The 23905-nt window shown below is 40.6% G+C and overlaps 1 protein-coding gene across 3 annotated transcripts in view; it reads left to right on the top strand.

Annotated features, from left to right (window-relative positions):
• LOC118299710 (seizure protein 6 homolog) overlaps positions 1-23905 on the top strand; it is a 157674-nt gene that overhangs the window by 132303 nt on the left and 1466 nt on the right. For 2 of the 3 annotated variants that reach the window (XM_035623658.2, XM_035623656.2), the window contains 9 exons: positions 171-365; positions 1002-1140; positions 9821-10017; positions 12567-12761; positions 13682-13873; positions 16230-16424; positions 19028-19063; positions 19273-19381; positions 21736-21835. In XM_035623658.2, coding sequence (XP_035479551.1) covers positions 171-365; positions 1002-1140; positions 9821-10017; positions 12567-12761; positions 13682-13873; positions 16230-16424; positions 19028-19063; positions 19273-19381; positions 21736-21835 — 1358 coding nt within the window. Of the gene's footprint in view, positions 1-170; positions 366-1001; positions 1141-9820; positions 10018-12566; positions 12762-13681; positions 13874-16229; positions 16425-19027; positions 19064-19272; positions 19382-21735; positions 21836-22907; positions 22917-23905 lie in introns of all 3 variants that reach the window. The other variant, XM_035623657.2, reaches the window with a different exon arrangement.

Genomic DNA, 23905 nt, shown 5'->3' with positions numbered 1-23905 from the left:
TGATCCATTCCCATTGCGGCATAATAAAAAAGTTAATCTCAAAGTCGGACAAGGTCAATTATATATGGAGATGCTAACTCAGCTGGAATTGCTTCTCACTTGGTCTTTCAAAAAAGTATTTTTCCACCATTTAAAATGACTGTACCAAAACCTGCACCTTCTCTCCACAGCCTTTGCAGCAGGCCACTGCCATGAGCCCTTTGTGAAGTACGGTAACCTGACCAGTAGCGACAACACCTGGGCAGTGGGAGCTGTGGTGGAGTTTGCCTGTGACCCTGGCTATACTCTGGAGCAGGGATCTGTCACCATTGAATGCATGGATCCCAACAACCCCCAATGGAATGAGACAGAGCCCGCCTGCAGAGGTCAGTATGTTTGTGTCTATGTTTAAGCACATACTGTTTTAATCTTTCTTTGTCCACCAGCTCTTTCATTTTGGATATTTAGTTGACATATTTACAGTCCAAAGACATGCAGATTGGGGTAAGGTTAACTGGAGACTCTTAATTGACCATAGGTGTGAACGTGAGAGTAAATGGTTGCTTGTCTCTGTATGTTGTATGGGCTGGTGACCTGTTAGCTGGGATTGTTTCCAGCCCCCACAACCCTAAAATGATAGAGCGGTATAGATAATTGATGGATGGATGGATAGCTGACTACTTCAACGTACAATGGGCGTTTGGGCGTGTAAATCCTGCTCAGGTACAGGTAGATATGGTTCAAGTCCCAGGAGAGAAACTTTGTAGCAATGCTGCAGATGCTGCCTTGGATTCCCTGCAAATTCTACACCTTTCCGTTGTTGCCCTGACAATTGCTGACTTAAATCAAATGTTGCCCATTTTAGACCGTATATTTCGTTCAGGTAAAATTCTTGTGTGGCAGCTTGTCTTCAACATTTGAAGCTTATTTCTATTAAATGAAAGAAAAACCTGCAGAGTGCACTATGTGTGCTTATAACTTGAATTATACATTATAAATGGCTTTGTGTTTGTGTGTTTCAGCTGTGTGTAGTGGCGAGATCACAGATTCAGCTGGAGTGGTGCTCTCTCCTAACTGGCCTGAAGCCTACGATAAAGGCCAAGATTGTATCTGGGGAATCCATGTCGAGGAGGACAAGAGGATCATGCTGGACATTCAAGTGTATGTATCCATCTTCCACATGTGTAGTTTGATCCACGTCCTTTGATATGTAAAGAACGACAGTGCTGCAATTTCCTCTCCTTGGCCCCTCTGAATCTAATCAAAACAAAACCCACTTCACCTCCTGGGATGATTCGTGCACCAGTCCCTGGCTTCAAACAGAGCCATAGAAGCAGTTTGAAGATTACAAAGAGCTACCTCACCGTGACTGGTAAAGCACATTAAAAAAACACACTGCGCTGCTAATGAAAGAGTGTTCAGCTCGTGAATACAATGCGTAAGTGCCACACAGACAAAGGTTAATTAGGTGCAGCGGAGAAAACTAATTATATCAGGAAGGTTTTGTTTGTGAGTCCTTCCCCCACTTCTGCAATGGCTGCTGTGTGGAGTGGAGGGTGCGCTTGTACAGCAGGAGAGTGCATGTTCGCTGTGATCGCAGTGCCAAGGTGAAGACACCGAACAACACACCCCACCATGTCAGAGCCTGATAAGTCAGTCAGCCATCGAAAATCATTTGCCATTTGCAAGCAAATTAAGGAGGGCTCATTTGCATAGGTTGCATCTTAAGCTCGGTTCCTCTCTCTCTTTGTCTCTCTCTCTCTCGCTCGCTCTGGACACCACCTGTGCTCCTGTTGTATGTTTGGAAGTGCTGATTAATGGCTGCCCCCAGGCTTTTGAAAGGAAGTCTGTCAACATAAGTAATTGCTGCTGTTCATTTAGCAGAGCAGGTGATTTTAGTGGACGTGAAGGTGTCCTATGAAAACATTTAGACAATACAACGACCTAAAAACCTGAAATTATAGAACAAAATCTCAAAGCGAAGATGACATGCGTTGTCAAAACAAAAGCCTATTTATTGATTGACTGTGAAGTCCCACTGAACTGCACTAAAACAAAGTGGAATGAGTGTATATTCCTTGAACCCAGAACCTGGCCTAGTCTTTCCTAAAAGGGTGACTGTGGCTCAGGAGGTTTGTCGGTTATCCACTAACCCCTGAGGTTGGTGGTTCGATCCCAGCTTCCCCTAAACCTCATGCCGTTGTGTCCTTGGGCAAGACATTCAACCCTAAATTGCCTGTGACGGCTCTTCCAGCAGTGCATGAATGTGCATGAATGTGACAGAAAATGCGTGTAAATGGGTGAATGAGACTTGTCCTTTAATGCCCCGTGCACACTACACAATTTTCAGAGTAACAGATCGCTGTACCGTTCATACTACACGTTGTGCTGTGTTATAATCACGAGGCTTTCAGTCATTGTGCTGTTCACACACTACACTATCCTTCACCAGGAGAAATGTCTCCAAAGTACGTTTTGTCACGAAAATAGACAGGAAAATATGTGATACACCTGTGAAACAGGAATTGTTCGTCACTTTCACGATGGACGTCAGAAAGAAACTGTGTTCAATATATTGAAGGAACCCTGATGTTCAAAGGTCAGAAACAGGAAGTAGTTTGAGCGGAACCCTCACTGTGTGTTGTGTGGACGGAGAGAAATAACGTTTCCAGGTTTGACGCACTCACTGCCTGTCACATCACAGCTCACACTACAGGAGATAGGCTCGCCGACACGTCCTAGGCTGCATACGTCAGCGAGGCCTCGGCAAGTCACTTTGATTGTGCCAAAGCTAGTTCAGACATAGAGTGTTAACAGGGGACATATCTATTTCCCAAGTCTGGCATCAACAAGTCACCGTCTCCGTGACAGTTAGATTAGATTAGATTAGATTAGATTAGATTCAACTTTATTGTCATTTGGCAGAGTACAAGTACAGAACCAATGAAATGCAGTTGACATCCAACCAGAAGTCCAAAAGAAGGATTAAATACCAAAGTGCAGGGTTACAGTGACAGATAAGGAGTATGAAGGGTTTTGTACAGAGAGTATAAATAGACATTCTATATAAATAATATACATGTAATATATATGTATATATTGCACAGGGCATATAGAGGGTTATGTACAGAGAGTAAAAATAGACATTCTATATAAATAATATATATATATACAAGAAATATATATATATATATCCTATATACAGGACCAGCTTCTCAAAACATTTTGCAATGGCGGGTGTCAGTGCAACCGGGCAGAAGTCGTTCAGTTCCTTGGCTGTGGAGTGTTTAGGCAAAGCAACAATGGTGGCAGATTTAAAACTGTGGGGGACTGTTGAAAGGGCTAGAGACATGTTGAAGATGTCGGTGAAGACATTAGCCAACTGCTCTGCGCAGGCTTGTAACACACGTCCGGGAACTCCATCAGGGCCAGCAGGTTTCTGAGCATTCACCCTGCTCAGGATGTCATGGACATCTGAGGTGGAGAATTGGAGTGTGTCCTCGTCCGGTGAAACAGATAAGTTGACGGCTGCCTCCTCGTGTTCCCGGTCAAAACCGGCGTAGAAGTGGTTCAGCTCATCTGGTAGGGAAGTAGAGGAGGGTAGGGAAGAGTTGCATGGGGTTTTGTTGGTGATTGTATTTATGCCTTGCCACATACATACAGAACAATGGATGCGAAACCAATATCAGGATTCTGAAATATATTGCCCTTTCACCTCTGCCTCAATTCTTCGTCTTTCTTATCTGTGCACTCATCAAAGTGAAATCTTCCTCATATTAGTCCAAAGGATAATCTGCCATTACATTTACCTTACTGGGGTCATTCTGACTATGCCAGGAAGATGGTCGATGGAGTAAGATCCCAGCCCAGACAAGGATTGACACCTGAAAAGCAGCATGAATAGTGTAACAAGCATCTTCCAATTACGATGAATAATGCAAATCACAACTCCTGAAAAGGTTTGATGAGCAACTCACATGAGACCGGTTGAATATCCAACCATCCAAGTCATGCAGCCTCTCCTTTCACTAGTGAAGCAGAAATGACCACAGAGACAACTGCTGCCTGAAAAACCTGTTAAGAGCCTGGGACAGAAGCTCCTCTGACGAAAGGTCTGGTGATATCAGTTCATCATTTACCTATGCATAAAGTAGGCCCTTCAAAAGTCAAAAAATAAAAGTACATCCAGAAGTGATTGGGTCTATGCAGACATGTCCTTACGAATACCTTTGAAACTAATTAGCCTGGGCTAAAAGCAGAAGAAGGCAAGACAGATCGAAGAGCGAGAAGAGTCAACAGACAAGCATTACAAGCAAAAGAAGAGAGCATCTGACTGAGACTTGACGTCTGGGGGGACTAAGTCAAGTTGGACTGGCATTGTACGAAATCCGATAAGAAAGCTGTGGTCCTCAGCCACTAGAAAGCCAAAGGGGCATGGTGGAGGACAGCCATCTACCCTGTAGAAACTGGTTGCTGACACTTCATGAGAAAGTCTACCCAACACTTTCTGAAGAAGATCGGAGTCAAGGACTAAAAGCAGAAGAAGACCTTCAATGAAGTGACCAAGGAGGCAGAGAAGGGGAACTTCTGGCTTTGGCTCCAAAGGAAGAATAAGGCATGAAGAAAAGAAGGAATCCTAGTGCCAACTCCTGGCTGATCAACAGTTGGCACACATAACTCTTTATCTATCCAGGCATTTATCTTTTTTGTTAGGATGTTGGAAAGCACAATAACTAATTTCATCATAATGCATTACAAGCTAGTGTAGATTGACATAAATGTAGGTTTGTTTTTCATAAATGATGTCCTAACCTATGACACCTCACTACTTCTCATACCCAAAATTACATCTCTGCATAGTTCGCTCTAGAGTACATCAATGAAGTCAAAATTCAAATCTTAGCCCCGCTGACTAACGTATAACTATTGGTCAGGTATTAATACCTGTATTGTGCTCTGTGATCAACATTGCATCCTTCAGGCATTGGTTGGATTTCACTTAACTGTGTGTACACGGATAAGCCTTGAAAAGTCTGCCACTGAAACTAAACTTGAGGTGTCAGCACACTGTGGTCCAGTTTCCCAGAGAGTGCTCATGGGAGTGTAGCAAAACAGAAATTTCCACAGAGAGAAGTTTCTAATCTAGAACAAGGCCTTCTCACTGTCTGAACATATGCCTGCGTCTGAGCATTTATATGAAGCTTATCAGTGGCAGCTGTTCTCCCTGAGCTCTGTGTAAGACAGTGTACAGAGATACAGTATATGAGGCTTTTAACTATGTCCCTGGGAATTGGTTCCTCACACTCCACAGATACCTGTGCACACTTGGATATTTACATATCCCCTGCTCCATCTATGTAATGGCAAGAGGGACATTATCACTGGGGTGTATCAAAATACTTTTATAGATGGCCTTCAAATTCAAAGAGGAGGGAGTGTAAGGTGAGATTAAAGTGAAAGTCGGGGAAGTAAATTAATTTGATGGCAATGGCTGATAACTTTGGGTCAGGAGTGGTCATATAATTGGCACCAATGAAACATATTTAATTCAAAATTTTACAAGTACCCCAGGCTGCAGCATGTGAAATCTTTAGAGGCACTGATATTGTTTTAGATACAAGACAGTGTCTTGTGTCTTCATACGATGTTGCATCGCTATGTGTGGCGGTTGTCTTAAATTGCTTCCTTCAAACACCTTCTTTCATCTGAGGGCAATGCCTTATGGTTCAGCCCTTTGTGACTTCATAGGGTTTTCAAATGGGCACCCCCCTCAACAGTGTTCCGTCAATTGGCCCACAACATCTCAGGAGGGTTTCACAGTAGGACCAGTGTCCTGGAACCAGGAAAACTACCTATTCAGTCAACAATAACAGTTGTACAATTCCAAAAATTACAAATTAAAACAACGTTGTCAATCCAGGTCTGTGAGGGACCCGGCCCTCAGGAGCCATCATGCTGCGGCCCTGGTAACTTGGTTGCACCATTCCCCCCTCAACCACTACAACACCCCAGTTTGACCAGCTGTCAAAGTCTGTTGACCAAAAGTACCTGGAACTTTTTTTTCCCAGAATTAAAAGGTTCTTGCAGACCATTGTGTGTCTGTGTTTCCACAGCGGTTTAAAGACCAGGTAGGGGAGATTAGGCAAATTAGCCTGCTGACATATGAACAATGGACGACTACAACAAGCGGTTCCCCTCCAGTCCATCAGGTGGCGGTAATGTAGAAGACTATACTATACAATGACACTATATACATGGAGAAATACTACAATTAAAGTAAACATCGAGGAGATTCAAATGGCAAACCACTAGCAACAGAGCATATTAAAAACACATTCAATGGTAAAATGTTCAATGCTAATAGTCAAATATTACCGGACATGTTCTTCTTATAATTCAGACTTTTAGATCGATGAAAATAGCAGGTGATGAAGTGAGTAGTTGAGGTGGAATGCGTTGGCAGCTGGTCCTGGTGGCCAGGCCAAACTCAGCCCTGTTTTTACAAATTGAACTAAATCAAATTAGTGTCAGGGAATGGAGGCCGCGATTGATTTTTCTCTGCAGATGTGCTGCAGAGCCGCATAAGGCCTTGTTTAGCTTAATCACAACAAATTTGACACCAGCCGAAAAATATTTCTCAATCTGCCCCACTCTCTGAGCAAAGGAGAGGCCTTATCTGCGAGCAATCAAATTTCGAACATACAACACTTTGGGTTCAGGAGAAGCCAAACTCATTAGACTATTCTTGTGAAGACTGAGTCTGGTTCTGTTAGAAATTTCTTTCAGATCTTTCTGTTTGCTCATTGTGGGAACTGTTGGGTTTCTCTGTTATAAAGTGAGGTGTCGATCTTACAATATGTAAAGTGCCTTGAGATAATGTATGTTGTGATATGGCGCTAGACAAATAAAAATTGAAATTGAAAGTGAAGACACTCTGCAGGCATAAAGCACTATCATGATCAGGACATTTTTCAAGGTATAACCTTTACAGTATGATGTGAGTTTTAGAGTAAAATTTTAGCTTAACAATATGTTTGAGCTGTTTGGTTGTTTTAGAATTACAAGTTAGGTTACAGAGGTTTGCATTTATTTTAACATCAAATCTGCACTGACAGTCTGAGGTCGGGGTATTTTTAGACTTAGGCAGAGTTCGAAATGAGTGTTATTTCAAAGGCAGTGGAAGAAAATTATCCTTTGAGAATGAACACAACTCTCAGAAAACGAATTGAAATAATGGTATATTGCAGCTCTTGACAGTAGTTGCTGTGTGATGGCGTAGAATCAACACATTAAAACCATCTTTAATGCAGTGAATTAAAAAACAAAGAGGAAATAAGATTGAGTATACTTAGGGTGACAGTTTTGCTACTTGGCAGTAAGAAATTACATCAAGTGTGATTTTGAAATACAGTAAGAATAAATGAATGAAAAATAAAAGAAAAGAACACTTTACTACATATGGTAATAAAACTCATACTGTTTTTATCTGACTATTTTTTGTTTTTAAAATTAGATACTAAATCTTCACTGTTGATACAACTGAAATTTATATGTTCTGTGCAAAATGAACTTTGTCACCGAGGACTGGATCAGGCCTGCCAGATATTATAGCACAGGAGGTTCTTCTGAGGAAGTTATTCAGGTGCTGCAGTGGAAGACCATGACCATGATGTTTCTTTAACCTTAACCACATATTATGGTAACCATGACGACAAGGGTCATTAATGAAGTAGTTATTTCAACCTAAACCTCGTTCTTACTCTAAACCTGTGCCTTAACCTAACTGATCCTTTACCATAGCATTGTCACAAAATGAAGGGTTGGTTGGTTAGTCACCCAGTTAGTTAGTTAGTCAGTCAGTCAGTCAGTCAGTTAGTTAGTTAGTTAGTTAGCTCTGTGGGACATGACTGAATTCTGCAGTAAGTTGATTAAATGCATTAATTCTTGAGGCAGGACCAGATGAGTGTTTACTTACCAGTTCCCTTCACCGAAAAACATAAAAAAAAAAAACAATTCTGGGTCAGGTTTGCATTTGGGTCAAGTGATATTCAGATCAATGGTATAGTTAGCATTTGAAAATCAGTTTGTTTGGTGAAAAGTGCTCACAAGTGTAGGAATACAAGTGTGTGTGTGTGTGTGCGTACGTGCACCAACAGCTGACAGAAGACAAATGGTTCTGCCTGGGGAAAGACAAACACTCCCCACTCCAGCTCCCACCTACCCTCACTCACAGTTCTGTAATTTCTTACAGTTTTTTGGTCGACCAAATAAAACACATCAAAAATAAATATTTCATCTTGTCAGCCTTTGCCATGTGTCGATCTCCATCACGCCTCTTGAACCTTAGATTTTCCAGCATCCCCATAGTGATTAATGGCTCAATCTCAGGCTGGCTAATGAGTTTTATCAGGAGCCGCTGGTGATTAATTAGCAACAGCAAAGAGCATGTCACTGCTTCATTCTGGCTTAGCCATTTCTTCCACGCGTTAAATCTGTTCCCTACAAAGAGATAGCTCAGCCCCAGGTGACATTTTTAAACAGAGCCACAGCTCTGCTGGCTACAGTCAAAACAGCACAAATGCACTTTGACAATTAAACTGTAACTGTGAGAGTGGTTACTCAGAATCAAATTGATTGATTCATCATTTATAGGAGGAAATGTCTATGCTTAACACACAAGGAGCGCAAGTGTCAGACTGAAGCTGAAAATAACGTCAAAAAAATATTTTCATATCATATTGGAGACCGTCCTGCTAAAAAGGTAATCTGAACAACAGCTTATGACCCAAAAGTTATGTTTTAGTGACAGTTGAACCCTAGTGGCTGTAGTTATTATGACGGGAGGTGAAGAGAAAGTCAGGCAATGTCGTGTAAAGAGCAACAAAGTCTGCACTGGGAGGAGATTGAAGTGTATTGATGGGTCCACAAGGTACAGGAGACCACTGGTTATTTCCCGTTTGACGCTGAAAGTCAACGGTGTTGTTTTGGCTGGAACGTAGCAGCAGGGCTAGCCCTATAAACGCAAGTGTCTGTCACTGACAGACTGACTGAGTGAAGAGGTCTGGGCTGCTTGACTGGCCCAGTCTTGGACTTTCCCCATTGGCCGTTGCTCTATCAAGATAAATTTGGCGTGAAGAGTTTCTACGACCTAATCAGGGAGCACTTCCAGGCAGTGTTGCCAACGTATGACTTTGTTACTAGAATACTGCCTTGACAAGTTTTTTTGACAAACCTTTCCATAGAACTTCGCCAATACTAACCCACAACCACGAGGTCGGGCTTTCTACTCTTTATGCATTTCATCCCATTGACCATATTGCCGCTCCAATTTTGTTGTAGGAGGTTTTCCTTACTGCCCCAAATTGATGTTCCATAGTAATAACCATAAGATCTCACCTTGTCACATTAATATTCTGACAAGGCTGCCTGAATAGCAGGAACCATGTTGCCCCTCGTGAATGATGTAATAGTCTCTCTAAGTAATATGCAACCTGGGTTTGACCTCTTTGTGCAATTACTGTCAAAAATTCAAGAGCATATTGTGAGGTGTACCATTGCCAGTACCACAGTCTGACACATCTCATGGGCAAAAGAGTTATGTATCCAGTGCAGGTTGTGTACACAGATGGTGTTTAATCTGCAGGTTGTGACCATGTCATTCACTGCAAGACAGAGTTCAAAGGCGAGAGCAGAGTGTGACGTGCATGTGTATCCATCGGTTTTTCCCAGACCTTAAAACCTTCAAGGAAAATCCTTAAAAATCACCCAGATGACCCTAAAGGTGCTTGAGGTGGAAAACTCTTGGGACAGATTTTTACTCTGGGTGCGTCTCTTGTTGCAGGTTGAACATCGGGAAGAATGACCTGCTGACCTTTTATGACGGAGACGACCTCACAGCCAAAGTGCTGGGTCAGTATGGAGGGTCGAAGTCTCACTTTAAGCTCTACACCTCCACTGCGGACATCACCATCCAGTTCCAGTCTGACCCTGCCACCAATGTCTATGGCTATGGCAACGGCTTCGTAGTGCACTTCTTCGGTAAGCCATGGCACCGGTGCTCAGCAATAACTCAAGGGCATCTTTCCATCCCCATTAGTGTGCCCTGCACTCCCAATGTGGAGATATTGTTGAAAATCAAACATTTCAAATCATCTACTTCAGTGAGTGTAATGTTGATGTTTTTCATAAGCGTAATATTGACAGTCAATGTGTCCCGATCTCTTTTGCCTCATCTCCTGTCAGCTCTCTATATTTTGAATGTCAAATTGTTGGTTTCAGAAGGTTACATGAATGGTTGGACATAGACACCGCTCACCCCACGTCTGAAAGGTGTTTGGGGGGTACACACCGATCAGCCACGATATTTAAACTGGACCAATGTTGTGGCTGATCAGTGTATATTTTACATCATGGAAAATAACTTGAACTATTAAATCATAATGCATCACCAGTGATTCAGAATAAACTCAGCCACACCATGGAAACAAATCACTGGGTTTAATGTTGTAGCTGATCTGTGTAAATCCCACTTAAGGACTCTCCTGTTATCAACCCTGCTGCATGTGTTAAGTTGTTTGGATATGTTTGGATATAGTAGGATAATAAACTTGCTCAAGATGAATGTGGTGAACTGATAGTGATATCAGATGTCAGATGTTGCGCAAACGATAACTTCACAAATCCAGACCATTTGCTCTCCAGTGACTGTAAAACCTCAGGGCAATGACGGAAACTGTCTGGTTCTGACTTGATCTGAAAGCTGATTGGTCTGGGAGTTGGCTCAAACAACAGGGACTTTGTTTTTTGTTGAATGGAGAGATTTTGATTTGTTTGTCAGATTTTGCACCATGAAGGTTTAATCTGTGAACAGAATCCATGTCCTGTAGCCAGTGGTGATATTTATCAAAGAGGCTGAATACATTTCAATTTACTGTATGTTACAGATTGTTCACAAACACACTATTTCTATGATCTATAATCACACATCTGTGACTGCTCTAAAAGTTTCTGTGTCGCTTAAGTATTAAGCGACACAGAATGGTATATGATATGAAGATTCTTAAAATAACATCTGGGCAGATGTGAAGCAATGACCGTCTAAATATCTGGCAGATTAATGGTGAAAACTGATGTCTTGTATTTTTTTCATTGCCCTCTCTAGAATGACTTGTGTTTTTAATCTATTTCAGTAGTTTGATAGGAATAGAAATCAAATCTGGTCATCTGACAAATAGAAAATGCTGCATAATGCGCCGGGAAAATTATTTGATTGCATGCTTTACATGAAAATTCATGTATTAAGAGATTGCACGTGGCCTATATAGCACTATATAGCAGAAAATAAGCTAAGGAGGTTCGTCGCATAACATTTTATTTAATTGTGATTGGTTCAATCTCTGACTATACTTGGAGTGGTCTTCCTTGCTTGTTTAATAATCTATTGTCACGCCTGTGTGAATAACTAAATCATAAGCCCATGCACTTGTAATAGTTATCATGGTAATCAGTAATAGTGTTTTAAATGCATGGGTTTAAGAACGTCTGCACAATCTAAAACCTCAGCATATTTCTGTCTGCTCTCAGCATATTGTCATTACGGCATGAACCTTTTTAGGAATATTACAAAACATTATTCATGTCACAGTTTTTAAGGTCGTCATTAAACCCTGAGAAATAGACATAAGAATTTTGTCTATTTCGGAAGTATTTTTACCGTTTTTTATAGTTTTAAAAAAATCAAGTAGTATCTCAATGGAATTATGTATTATTTGCAGAATTAAGTTGAATTAGTGAAGTACATTCAGCGCAGGTTGTTGATATTGAAATTGGCCCCGTATTGAAGGGGGAAGTTCTGAAAAATCAAAGCCATATATTTGTGTTGGCGTTGGACCAAAAAAATGGAAACAATAAGAAGCCATCCCTTGTGTTGGTGCGTTCTTTCCTCAGAGTGGCAGTATGCCATTGCCAGCACTCTATATCTGATAAGAGCCAATCGTTTCGAGGGGAAAGAGAGGCTACAGAATACAGATCAACAAAGAGCGATAAAGGGAAGGGAATGTAAACACAAGACAGCAGTGTGGAGCTGCTGTTGGAGAATTTTTGCTTGTTTAGTGCTCAAACACAATCACTTTGGTGTGTTTGTCCAAATTAGACTTGCAAACAGAGAGGCCAGACCTACCGCTGTGTGCCTGGGTGTGAGCAGAGCAAAGCCAACACACCTTGGTGGGTTACAGTTATCCGGACAGTTCAAGCTTTGGGGGGAAAGTGCCCAAGATCTATGTCTGAATTCTACTATTATGCTACAATTCGTGTCCACAAACTATCAACTGAAACATAGCTTAAAATGAAAGAAAAAAACAGCCAACATGAAACTGTAAGTACCCACACAAGTTGTTAAAAGACCCAACCAGCATGCTGGCGAGTTTAGACGGAGCTCTGACTCTTGTGTTTGCCGATAGATGACAGCAATTCATTGACATTTGTCACAAGCCTGACAGTGTAATTGTAATCGACTTCAAGCTCACACAACTCAAACTGACATTAATTTCCCTTTGAATTACCCATGTTCATCTTTCCCTTCCCTGCAGAGGTAGCTCGTAACGACACCTGCCCCGAGCTACCAGAGATCTCCAACGGATGGAAGAGTGCGTCCCACCCTGAGCTGGTCCAGGGCACCGTGGTGACCTACCAGTGTTACCCAGGTTATCAGGTGGTGGGTGCAGAGCTGCTCATGTGCCAATGGGACCTCACCTGGAGCGGTGACCTACCAAGCTGTGAAAGGGGTGAGTACACACAAAGGCTGTCACTGCTAACGTTCGATCCACTTGACATGGGAGAGGTCTTAGATACAAGCTTAGCCCCAGAGAGTGCCTCACGTCTAGCACGAACAATGCAATACACATGATAAATAGAATTTATAATAATGGTATGATAATGGTGGATGGTATCTTTAGATGACTTCAATTAAGTTTTAATTGTATCCAGACCTTACACGTGACTACGCGAGTCATTTGTAATTTATTTATATATATGATATAAATGATTTACAATTTATCAAACATGAAGATCAATTTCCAGCTCACTTTACCTGAAAAAAAAATAGACTAAGATAGTGGACTGCTAGCTGGGGGTCATTTCATTCCTGCAGATATGACAATTCCAGGTTTAAAAATAATTCAACTCAGTATAATTGTCAATGAATCTGCCTGTTCTCATCTGATTAACTGTACAGTGCCTCGAGCAAGTGTTCAGACCCCTTCAATTGTTTAACTATTTATTTTGTTGTAGATTTAACTATGAACTGATAAAATTGCCATTTTTTACCAAGTTCACTTACACAGTAAAAACGTGTTCGCAGAAATGACACAGGGTACAGACAGTTAACTGTTTAATACAATGCTTTTCCATTAACTCTGTGGACTGCTTTTGTAAACCCGTGAGTCAGATTAGCTCTTACAGTTGTTGTCCACACCACCGGAGTACATTTTGCCAGTTTTTGAGCGAGTCTTACCCTTCTAACCAATCAGAGAAAGCAAAATCATGGGTGGGAGCTCAGAGCTGTCATTCAATACATGAACACGCTTGTGGTCCACTGCTCCTCGTAAGATGAGCATGAAGTGTGCAGTAGGCCGGAGGCCAGCAGAACAGGAAAGCAGTTAGTTGAAAATAAATAAATGACTCTGTTCTTCGCTGTTCTATCCAGTGGTGTCTTGCGTTGACCCTGGGAAAGTGGATCACAGCAGGAGGGTGCTCTCAGGTCCCCACTTCACTGTGGGTTCGACCATCCAGTACATCTGTGACAAGGGCTTCACTCTGTCTGGAAACAGCCTGCTCACCTGCTTCAACCGCGGATCCTCAGGCCCCAAGTGGAACCAGAAACTGCCCAGATGCCTGCGTACGTACCAGAGTTGAAGTGTTTCTCAAGGCTAGTTACACTAAAACCACTGCGCACTTTAGGATCTGTTCTTAACTGGCATTAACATCAGTCTTGGGTGATCCGATCACACGTGGAAAGCTGTAAGTATAGGTGTGAATGCACTACTACTCCTACTCAACAGACCTGGAAGTAAGCACTCATTTGCAAACAAATATAAGTCGGTCAAATCATGTAGGTTGGCTATTGAGATGAATTACAAGTGCGTCAAACATCATCATGGGCAATGGGAACCGGTCAAGCAATAGACCCAGTCTGTATCATATTGATTTGTTCTTATTTTAATTTCCAGCAGACTAGGGACAGGAAGTGCAGTGCTGACTCCTGCTGGTTAGAGAAAAACAACACATTTGGCTTTTTACAAGAAGAATTGATGTACAATACGAGATCATTGAGCAGGGTAGTGAGATCCAATCACAACTGCTCAGTCAAGACGCATGTGGAGACGTTCTAATGCCAGGTGTCCATCTGTGATCGAATCAATTCAGAGGGATGTTAACGCCAGGTATGAACAGAGCTTTAGACAAACAATCAATCGGACACAGGTTTTTATGCAGTGATTGGCAAGTTGTGTGGAAGTATGAAAGTAGCAGGCAGGGTTTGAAATTCTCTCCCTCAAGCTTCCTCTTGTCCTTCTTTATAGAGATACTTCTATCAATTTTCATTTGTACAAGTATAGCATCTGAACTTGCATCAGCTCTGAATCATGAGTCTTATTTGAGCCCAACCTTAACCTTCTGACTTTTCCTTGAGTAACCCCTTAAGGAAAAAGATTTAGAGAAACTTCTGGTTGAATTCCCTTCAACCCTTTTGAATTTGGGTAAACTTAACACAGAAAACTCTGGAGCTTTAGACTCTTTTTTTATTCTGGTTCAGGTAATAATATATCACACAGTTTGTCTCCTATACAAAGATATCAGTGTTAAAATAAGTTAATTAGCCTGGTTTTGAATGAAGACTTTTAGTGTCCCAAGATGACCTAAATTGGTGTTATAAAGAGTCTTCACACAGAAAAGAATGTACTGTTTTATCATACAGCTGTGTGAAAAGGAACACATATCAGTGTATTCTACACAAAGGTTTTTGTGTAAAATAAATTGTATAACTTTGCATGTTCTTGGCTTTCCTTCATTTTAATGGAAATTTTGCCAACACCATCTGCCTTGACCTCCTGCTATTCCTTTTTTTCTGACAGATGTGGCAATATAGAAGTCTGTCAGTATGATTAAAAATATAATTAATATAATTCCCCTTAGCCTTGAAGCCATTGATCTCATTTTCCATGAACATCTCATTTATCTGGCTCACCTACTTTCTACGTGGAGACATAATGTACGACGGCACTGACTTATAGTTAATTTAACCAGACAACCAGAGACAAGCTGGGTCATCATTATGTATGAGATCATGAGAGAAAGACAATTATTGTGTCAAAAATAAAGAAACGTCCAAAACTTCCCTTCAGCTCCAGGAGCAAGGGACTGCGGAGAAACATGCGTCATGATGTGAAAATTGAACCGTCCTCTCACATGTCACAGACATATTTTCATTGCTAATGCAATTATAGTTCACCCCAGTTGCTTTTGCAAGCACACATGACACAATTTCTTTTTTCTTCCAGGCTGATCATTGTACTGTAGCAGTTAAGGGGGATCGTTTTGTCAAAATTCAGTATTCAGTAAGTTGTAGTGATTGTGCATATCAACGACTTGTCATGGTTAAAAATGTGATAAATTATGTTAGAATCTTTTTCTTGTCAGTATTAGGGGTCATGGGTGAAGCAGCATTTCAGTGACTCTATTTCACCATGTTGCTCGGACCTTCTGTCATTTCAAGCTGTATGTAGTCAGTTTTAAATATATATTCTGACCTCCAGCTCAGCAGTGCCGTGCGTAGTGGGTTTATGTTCAGGGCGGACAGTTTTAAAGGCATCAGTTTGCTCCATACAGTGTTTGTCACATCATCTGACATGAACAGCATCTGAAACTGTGTGTGTGTGTGTGTGTGTGTGTGTGTGTGTGTGTACTGCTACACTCAATACTTTACTTTGTATTTTATCAGGTTTGCCCTAAAGCGTATTCTTTTTCAGTCTTTTTGTAACCTACCACCGATATAACTTGTAATTCAAATTTTTTTTTTCACAAGACAAATTTTCTTTTGTCAGTTCCAACCACATGGTTTGTTATTAGAACTCAACATTTGCGTTGTGTTCATAAACATTTGATGGCAATCTGGATAGAAATGTATATCTTGAAAGAGTAATTCTTGGCTGACCATGACTATCTAGACCAAATTTCATGGCGACTTTTACCCCCAGCTGAGACCTTTGAGCCCTGCAGTCACCCAGGGACCCCCACCTATGGGATCCCCAGCTCCAGCAAGCTCCACTTCAAGGCAGGAGACACTCTCCACTACTCCTGCCTGGCCGGCCACCAGCTGCTGGGTGAACCTGTTCTCCACTGTGTCCCTGGACACCCATCCCAGTGGAGTGGGCTGCCACCTGTCTGCAAAGGTAAGAAACTACAGCCTTATGTATTTCCCACATCATAAGGTCAACTGTAGTTCAACACAGTGCCTGAGGGTCTTTAAACGCCTCTTAATAGCCTTATTTGGGGTGGTGACAAAACATACAAATGTATGAAATCCTCATTAATATATTAATAAATACAAATACACAATGAATTGTTCCATAATTCAATACTTAACAAAAAAATGTGAGTGTTTCATAAAAGCCTTGTCATGGAATATGATAAAATTGTCAGTGGAAACAAAAACAATGGCCACGATTATTGAAAGTCTAAATACTACAGAAAACTTAATGTAGACATTAAAATAGCCCTGAATTTTTAGCATTAAAAAAAGAGTTGAAGTTAGGTAAAATTTCATTTTGTGAAACTGGTTTCAATGAGTTTGAGCCAACCGAGTTTAAATGGTTTATTGTAATTCTGGATTCATTAATATGCTTCCATTGATTCATTTACTGTTTCATTATGCGGTGTAGTTAAAATGTAAAAAAACCCAAACATGTTTGTCTGTTGTGAAACTTTCTGTATGTTCTTTTGAATTTGAGTCAATGATGGGTGTAGACAGTGGAAGGCCTGTCAGGACTAACCTGCTCTGGGGCTGTTGCCTGACTGCGTTCAGATTGAACATTTCATCATGGTCAGAGTGGCCAGTGTCTTTATCCTGGTCCTGTCCCTTTGGCCTGCGAGATGCACTCAGACTGTTGATGCACAGTAGAGCACTTCATGGTGTCAAGGTTTCACAGCAGACCATTTATTGTATTTTACTGTTTTTCTTTTATTAAGGTCCTTGCTCTCAGAGCTGACAATGCAGTGGCCGCTGACCTAACACAAAACACACAAGCCAGACTAGTTTTGTCTTAAACTTCTTGAATGTAATTTCCGTGAAATACTTCCTGGCCGCTCCCATGTTAACAGGACTATGGTCGGACAACATGGTTTCTATATTTTATGTTTCTGATCTGATATCTAGCAAATTCCTTTATACACAGATATTGCCAAATGAGCCAAAATAAATTATTCCTTTTGTATCTTTTAGTTGTTTTTTCCACTGGGATGTGGAACCTTTTGGGCACAACCTATCTTTAAGTCAAGGATGATTGTTTTTTTTATTGTTATTTTTTTGGCTGAATATATAATAGATCTCACACGCACACAAAAACATATATATCTATATACACGTGAACTCGTGTGCTGTTTTCATTTCTGGTTTTGTGTAATGTCGTAAACGTAATGTGCGCAAATGTGCGGGAAAAATTAAATTTACAATGATTTATCAAACCTGACCTTTTTGTCACATGATCCCTTAAACCTCCTCCATTACTTAGTGCTTTCACGGAGCACCTTGACAGACAATTGAACAAAACAAGAAACTGAGGCGAACAAAGAAGACTGAGCGTGTTTCAAAAAAGCAGGAAAAACACATCAATCACAGTGAAAGGCCAGAGAAGAAAAGTGTATGTGGCTTTTTTAATGACTCTAGTTTTTTGTTGTCCTGACACTTTGAAGAAGGTTGTTCCAGTCCAGAGGCTTAAACGACAAAAGAGTGGCCTTTAGTTTAAGTGTGCACCCTGCCCAAAGCACCGAAAGGAGACAGAGTGCTGTGGGGACACATTGGAACCATGCTTTTAGTAGAGATTCTCGGAGGTTTCGCGGCCCAACTTTTGCACGTCGCGAACTGACAATAACTGCTTTACATTGACACCTTATTCTAGAGTATGTGATGGGACTATTTGAGCAAAGAAAGAAGATTTTGAGCAAGGATGAACATTAATTAGGTGGGGGGGGGGGGGGTGTTATAATCATGCAAAAGAATTATTTGGACAAGAGTTGTCCTGAAAATACTTTTTTCCTAATCAAAGTGTGCAATAATATCCACTTGAGTTGCCCTCTGCATGGTGTCCCTTACTCGGTGCTGGCAAACTCACTCACAGTGTCTCTCAGCATCTCTGCTCTGGAAACTCTCAGGCTTGCCTGTGAGCTAACGTGTGCCAAAAAGTCCAGCCAACTGGGAAACTGGACTGGGTTGTTTCTGATTGGCTGTTTTGCCTCTAGTCCACTTAGATAGTAGTACTGCTGGTTACTATGGCAGCAGGTAAGCACTGGGAGAAGGCACAAGCACACACATACACACACACACACACTGTATTTGCTTCTAATCTAGACAAATTTATACTAACAAATCAGTCCCCACTACAAATCAGTCCCCACTGATGGATGTAGCAAATGCATATATGAATGAGCTGAGCAAAACTTTGATTCTTTCTATGATAATAGAAACCCACTTTTTGTTTATTTAATTTAGCTTGCAACCAAATATTTTACTGTGCATGAAAAGAACGAGGTATGCACACACACGCGCGCGCACACATACACCACGCACATACCGACAAAAATATTTAAATATTAATATTATAATATTATAAAAGTCAGTTTACTGAAATAAACTTCGACTTACATATTACTATCACATTTTTGTTGATCTGAGTCTTTCAGGTCTGATTCGACTGAGTACATTTATTTTTTGCCTGCATGTTTTCTAATTAAGCTCTTTTCCCATGTTGATCTTTCCTTTCTAATGTATTCTCCTCAGCCCACCCTGGGGGGTATGATGAGCGCAGATTAGATGGTAAGTTTTGCCAAAAAGTCAACATTTTACCTGCACGTCTTGAGGTGCATGAAAGATTCTAGAGGACTATTGTGTGAACATTTCATGTGAGACTGTTTAAATAATAAAAAGAAAACTTTAAGCACTTACAAAAACAATAATAATATGATAATGGCAGTTTGCGTTTGTTCTGAACAAAATCAATTATTTTACCTTTTCTTTCTCTGTAGTATCTACTACAGACATCAGAGTGGAGGGGGACCAAGTGGCGTTTGCGGTCTTCATCCCTGTCAGCCTTCTCCTCATCCTCATAATTGGGATGTACATCTACTTCTCAAAGTAAGTTTGAATGACCAGTAAAGCTGGGGAAATTCTGTTTTGATTTTGATTTGATCTACTACTACTGATACTTCTTATCCTCGATATAATGAAAATCGAGTATTATTTTTTATAAATTAGGTCATTAGATTGTTTTTTATTTTTATTTCCGAATAGAGAAGCATTGTGCTTTTAAGACAAAAATGAAAAGAACAAGAAAATGTTAAATGATTGAGATACTTTAAATTAGAGTTAGATTGAATAATGAAGAAAAAAAATGTATCTACAGTAATGCCCTTACTTCCATACTGTTTTGTTTTGTAGATTTAATTTTGATTCATAAAATGCCCAGTCATGCCCCCCAAAGTAGCCCATGCTGAAAAAGTGATAACACATTTTATTATTATATATTTTCATGAAAAACGTTTATCTCTTATTTACAAAAGTATTGAGACCCATAAATCGGTACTTGGTAGAAACTTGTTTGACGGCCATTGCAGCTTAGACTCTTCTAAACGCTCCACACGGCTGACTGTGGGAGGTTTATCTAATTCTTCCTCACAGATCCTCTCAAGCTCCCTCCGATTGGATGGGAAGCATCTGTCTCCACAGGTGTTGTGTGGGGTTTGAGTCGGCCACTCAAGGACAGTCAGAGACTTGTCCTGAAGCCACAGTCAGCATTGTCTCGGCTGTATGCCTCAGATCATTGTCGTCCTAGAAGGAGAACAGTGTAGTACCAGTCTCGGCTTGTGTGCATTCTGGAGCAGGATCGAGCAACTCCCTGTATTTGACTTCCAATCCTAGTTACTACTCTGATGAAGGCCATTCGTAATGAGTTACTTTAAGTGGATGGTCATCACCAGGAAGAGCGCTGGGGGTTTCACTGTGTGACCAATTCAAAGCTTTCGAATTGGTTTTATACCCCTGCCCTGATCAATGACCCACCACAATTTTATCACAGAGGTCAACATAGACTTATTTGGACTCCATGGCTTGGTTAGTGCCCCCGACATACACGGTTCATTTTATGACCTTGAAGACACTTGGATGTACCTCCTTAATCTTGGTCTAATCAATTGATTTAACCACGCCGGTCAACTTCAGGACACATCTCAAGTTTAGTTACAGCAAACAGAATGTGCACGGCCACAATTTGGAGTGCCACAGCAAAGGGTCTAAATACAGTACATCTATATTGGAGATTTCAGTTTGGGATTTTTTAAAATAAATTTAGTTTTTACTTTGTCATTGTGATTACTGAGTGAAAAGTGTAAAACTAAAACAAAAAAGTTTGGGGGGGCTTTCTGAAGCCACTACTGACAATAACAATGAATATGACATACATATAAATGTAGCTTTCACTCGCAGCAATACAAATGCTAGCATTCCAAAAAACAATGATGCTACCTGCAATGCACTTACAGAAGTTAGCCAAGCTGGTGAACACTGGAGCACTAACGGAAAGCCAGACATGAGATATCACACAAACACAACTCCAAATGAAATGCTAATGTTGTTCTGTTTGTGCTATAAAAAAGATGCAACTGTTTGCTAACATGTTGCCAAAGCAACTTTCATGGCATGTGGAGGACAAATTTTACAAAAAAAAAAAAAAATGAATGCAGCTTTAATACTGTTGACATTGCAGTGGAATTGAAGCCACATGTATTATGGGCCTAGTGCTGCTGTTCCCTTGCTGCTGTCAGCACATGTAGGTTTTGATACGTCTTCGAGTTTTGCTAGCACTAAAGTGTCACTCCTAATACTAATGACCCTTCATCATACCATCCTCCTCCATCGAAGCTAGCCTGCACCTCTTATTACCACCGTCAACGTTTTATAAGCTGGGCTGCCTGCACAGAATCTTGGTAAAGTCACAATAAAGTGATGCATTGATCGTGCTATATCCAGACCATCATAAATCCAATATGCATTAGATTTAGATATGAATAAGTTTGGACAATTTTGGATTAATTCCCACTTTTCATTCTACACTGGAATAAAAATGGTGTTTCAAATATGACAAATACAATAGAAAGCAGACTTCTGACAAACACTTTTAGCAATGTGCCACCACATCCCCTTTAGAGAAAAAAAAGAGTAGTTTAAGATTATTCAATAACTAAACTAAAAAATAAGAAACCATATTTTAATTATTTTCTCATTTTGAAAATAAAGGGGGTTTGGGCAGCTTCTATCTGAACAGCATTTGCTCAGAAAGAGGCAAATTCTGGGTTTATTCACCATTTCTACATTGATGCCATTATTCCAAGGTAATAATTGTGAAGTCTTCCAGCAAGGATTGTTTGTATTGTACATGTATTGTGAAACATACATTTTTCATGAATGTATTTTTTTTTTCTGTTGGTGCTCAGGGTTCAGAATAAATCACTACGACTCTCCCTGTCCTCCAATTTACCATATGAAAACATCCCTGGAGAATCTGCAGTCGACAGCTCCGTTCATGAGACAACGGTGAGCCAACATGTTAGACCATAAAATCAGCATCATATTTGGGTGTTTGTATGATTGGAAATTTTGACTTGAAGGAGCCTGGTGCAGGGTCTCGTGTCTGCTGCATTAGTCAGGAGCACCAGGCAAGGATATGCAACATGTAAGCACAAAACTAAAAACGTCTTAGAAATACATTTGGACAATCATCTCTGGGCCCTCAAGGTCAGGTAATAAAGCAGGACCCACTTCAAGCACTTTCTCATGTCAGTTATGCTTCCATATTGGTGAACACAATTTCCGATCGAATTATCACAAAATAGTTGGACCCCAGGACATGGCAGGATTATTAATAAGGCAGAGTGGACAATATGACCGACCGTACCATCTGCTGCCTCAGCAGAGTAGAACCGGACGTGGCTTGATGTTGCTGTAGTTCCTCAAAGTTTGACTTGTTTATTTGTCATCTTTTGCTTCTCTGTTCACCACTGTTGTGAAGACTGGTTGTCTGAGTGACCCTAGCCTTTCTGTCAGCTCAAACAAGTCTTGCCATTCTCCTCTGACCTCTCTCTCCTCTCACTTAACCTTTTGGCTCCATTCTGAAACTGATATAGCTTTGTTAGACACATAGATTTACATCATGTCATCATCTCAGTTGTTGGCTTTTTGAAAAGATCTCCCAAAATTGACCTAAATGAATCCACAAATAATTCATTGCATATTTTTTTGTCTTAAGTTCAATAATTAGTAGTGGGACTTTTGGCAGCAGCTTTGCATGTTGGGACATAGGCTCAGAAAGTTGTGCCTATCCCCTTTCCAGGTGAAGATCAAACATCATGACCAATGGCTGATACGCTCTAAGACTTCCTCTACTCAAGCCTTTGACAGTTGTATCAATAATTCATAGCTAGGAATTTATTTCATTTATTTATGTTTTAACCAGGTTCTACAAGTATATATATCAATAAATCCCCTTGGACTGTAATGTGTATAATCATTGATTAGGTACAGCATCATCCTCCTAACTGATGACATTCTTTCTTTCTTTGTGTTGAGTTACTCTTTTTCTTCTTCCTCCATGCTGGCAATCCTGAAGAACAATGAGGTAAGATCTTCCCAACTTCACTGTCCTCCTGCCCCAAATACTCACTTGAGCACTAAATGTGGTTGAATTTGCCACTGAAAATAGACCCCAACAATTTTTTTCCTCCATTACTGTACAGTGGCAGATGTTTAGGAAATGACTGAGTCTTTTATATCCTTCCGCCGTTGTGCATGACATGCAGGACATTATGTTGTCGGGCTGGCATCTGTGACTTTTACTCTGTGACTCTGTGGGCTCCTATTTTACATTTGGCACAAAGCAGTGCCAAGCACATTGAAAGTGTCTTTGCTAGGTTCAGATCGACGGCAAGTTATATTGAGGCACAATAACAGGCGGGTGCACTACACGCATAAATGCCTTTCCTCTGCAGAGGAAGGGGTTCCTTACTACCTGGTAAATTCCACCTTTGTGATAGCAGGGAATGGGAGATGGAATTGTTTTTCTTACACGCAGTTAGAGAACAGATGAAGTATAACCCTTTTGAACAATGAGCCCGGCGCAGCAACTTTTTTTTTAAATGTTAAACTAACAAAAGTGGAAACAAAGACACAAACGAGCCGTGCGCTTTAGACCATGCACGTAGATCGTTTAAATAGAGAATCACACATGCACATTCTGTCTGCATGGTAACTCAAGACCAATACATAGTACAAACTTCATACTTCACCACAGGTAACACTTATGGAATAGATAATCTGATTGGTTTGTTTGCTTTTCTACTTAAATATGAATATTGATGAGGTATTGACTTTTTTTAAGATTTTCTGGCAGTCTTGATGACAAACTACTAATACCATGAGCATGTGTTCTTTTATCATGAGCCAATGGTAGTACACAAGGCAATACAAGTGCTTCTTGTTTAAAACTGTAACTAAATATAGCTGAGACTTATCATTTATATCTTCAGCAGAAAGCAGTGGGTTTGGGGATGAGAGCCACAGTCATCGCATCTTTGAGCCATGACAGGACATTGATGTATCATGCTGTGC

This window comes from Scophthalmus maximus, chromosome 11 (assembly GCF_022379125.1).
Source record: "Scophthalmus maximus strain ysfricsl-2021 chromosome 11, ASM2237912v1, whole genome shotgun sequence".
NCBI classification, from domain to species: Eukaryota; Metazoa; Chordata; class Actinopteri; order Pleuronectiformes; family Scophthalmidae; genus Scophthalmus; species Scophthalmus maximus.
Note: the sequence above shows the minus strand (reverse complement) of the source record. Positions and strands in the feature narration are given on the sequence as shown.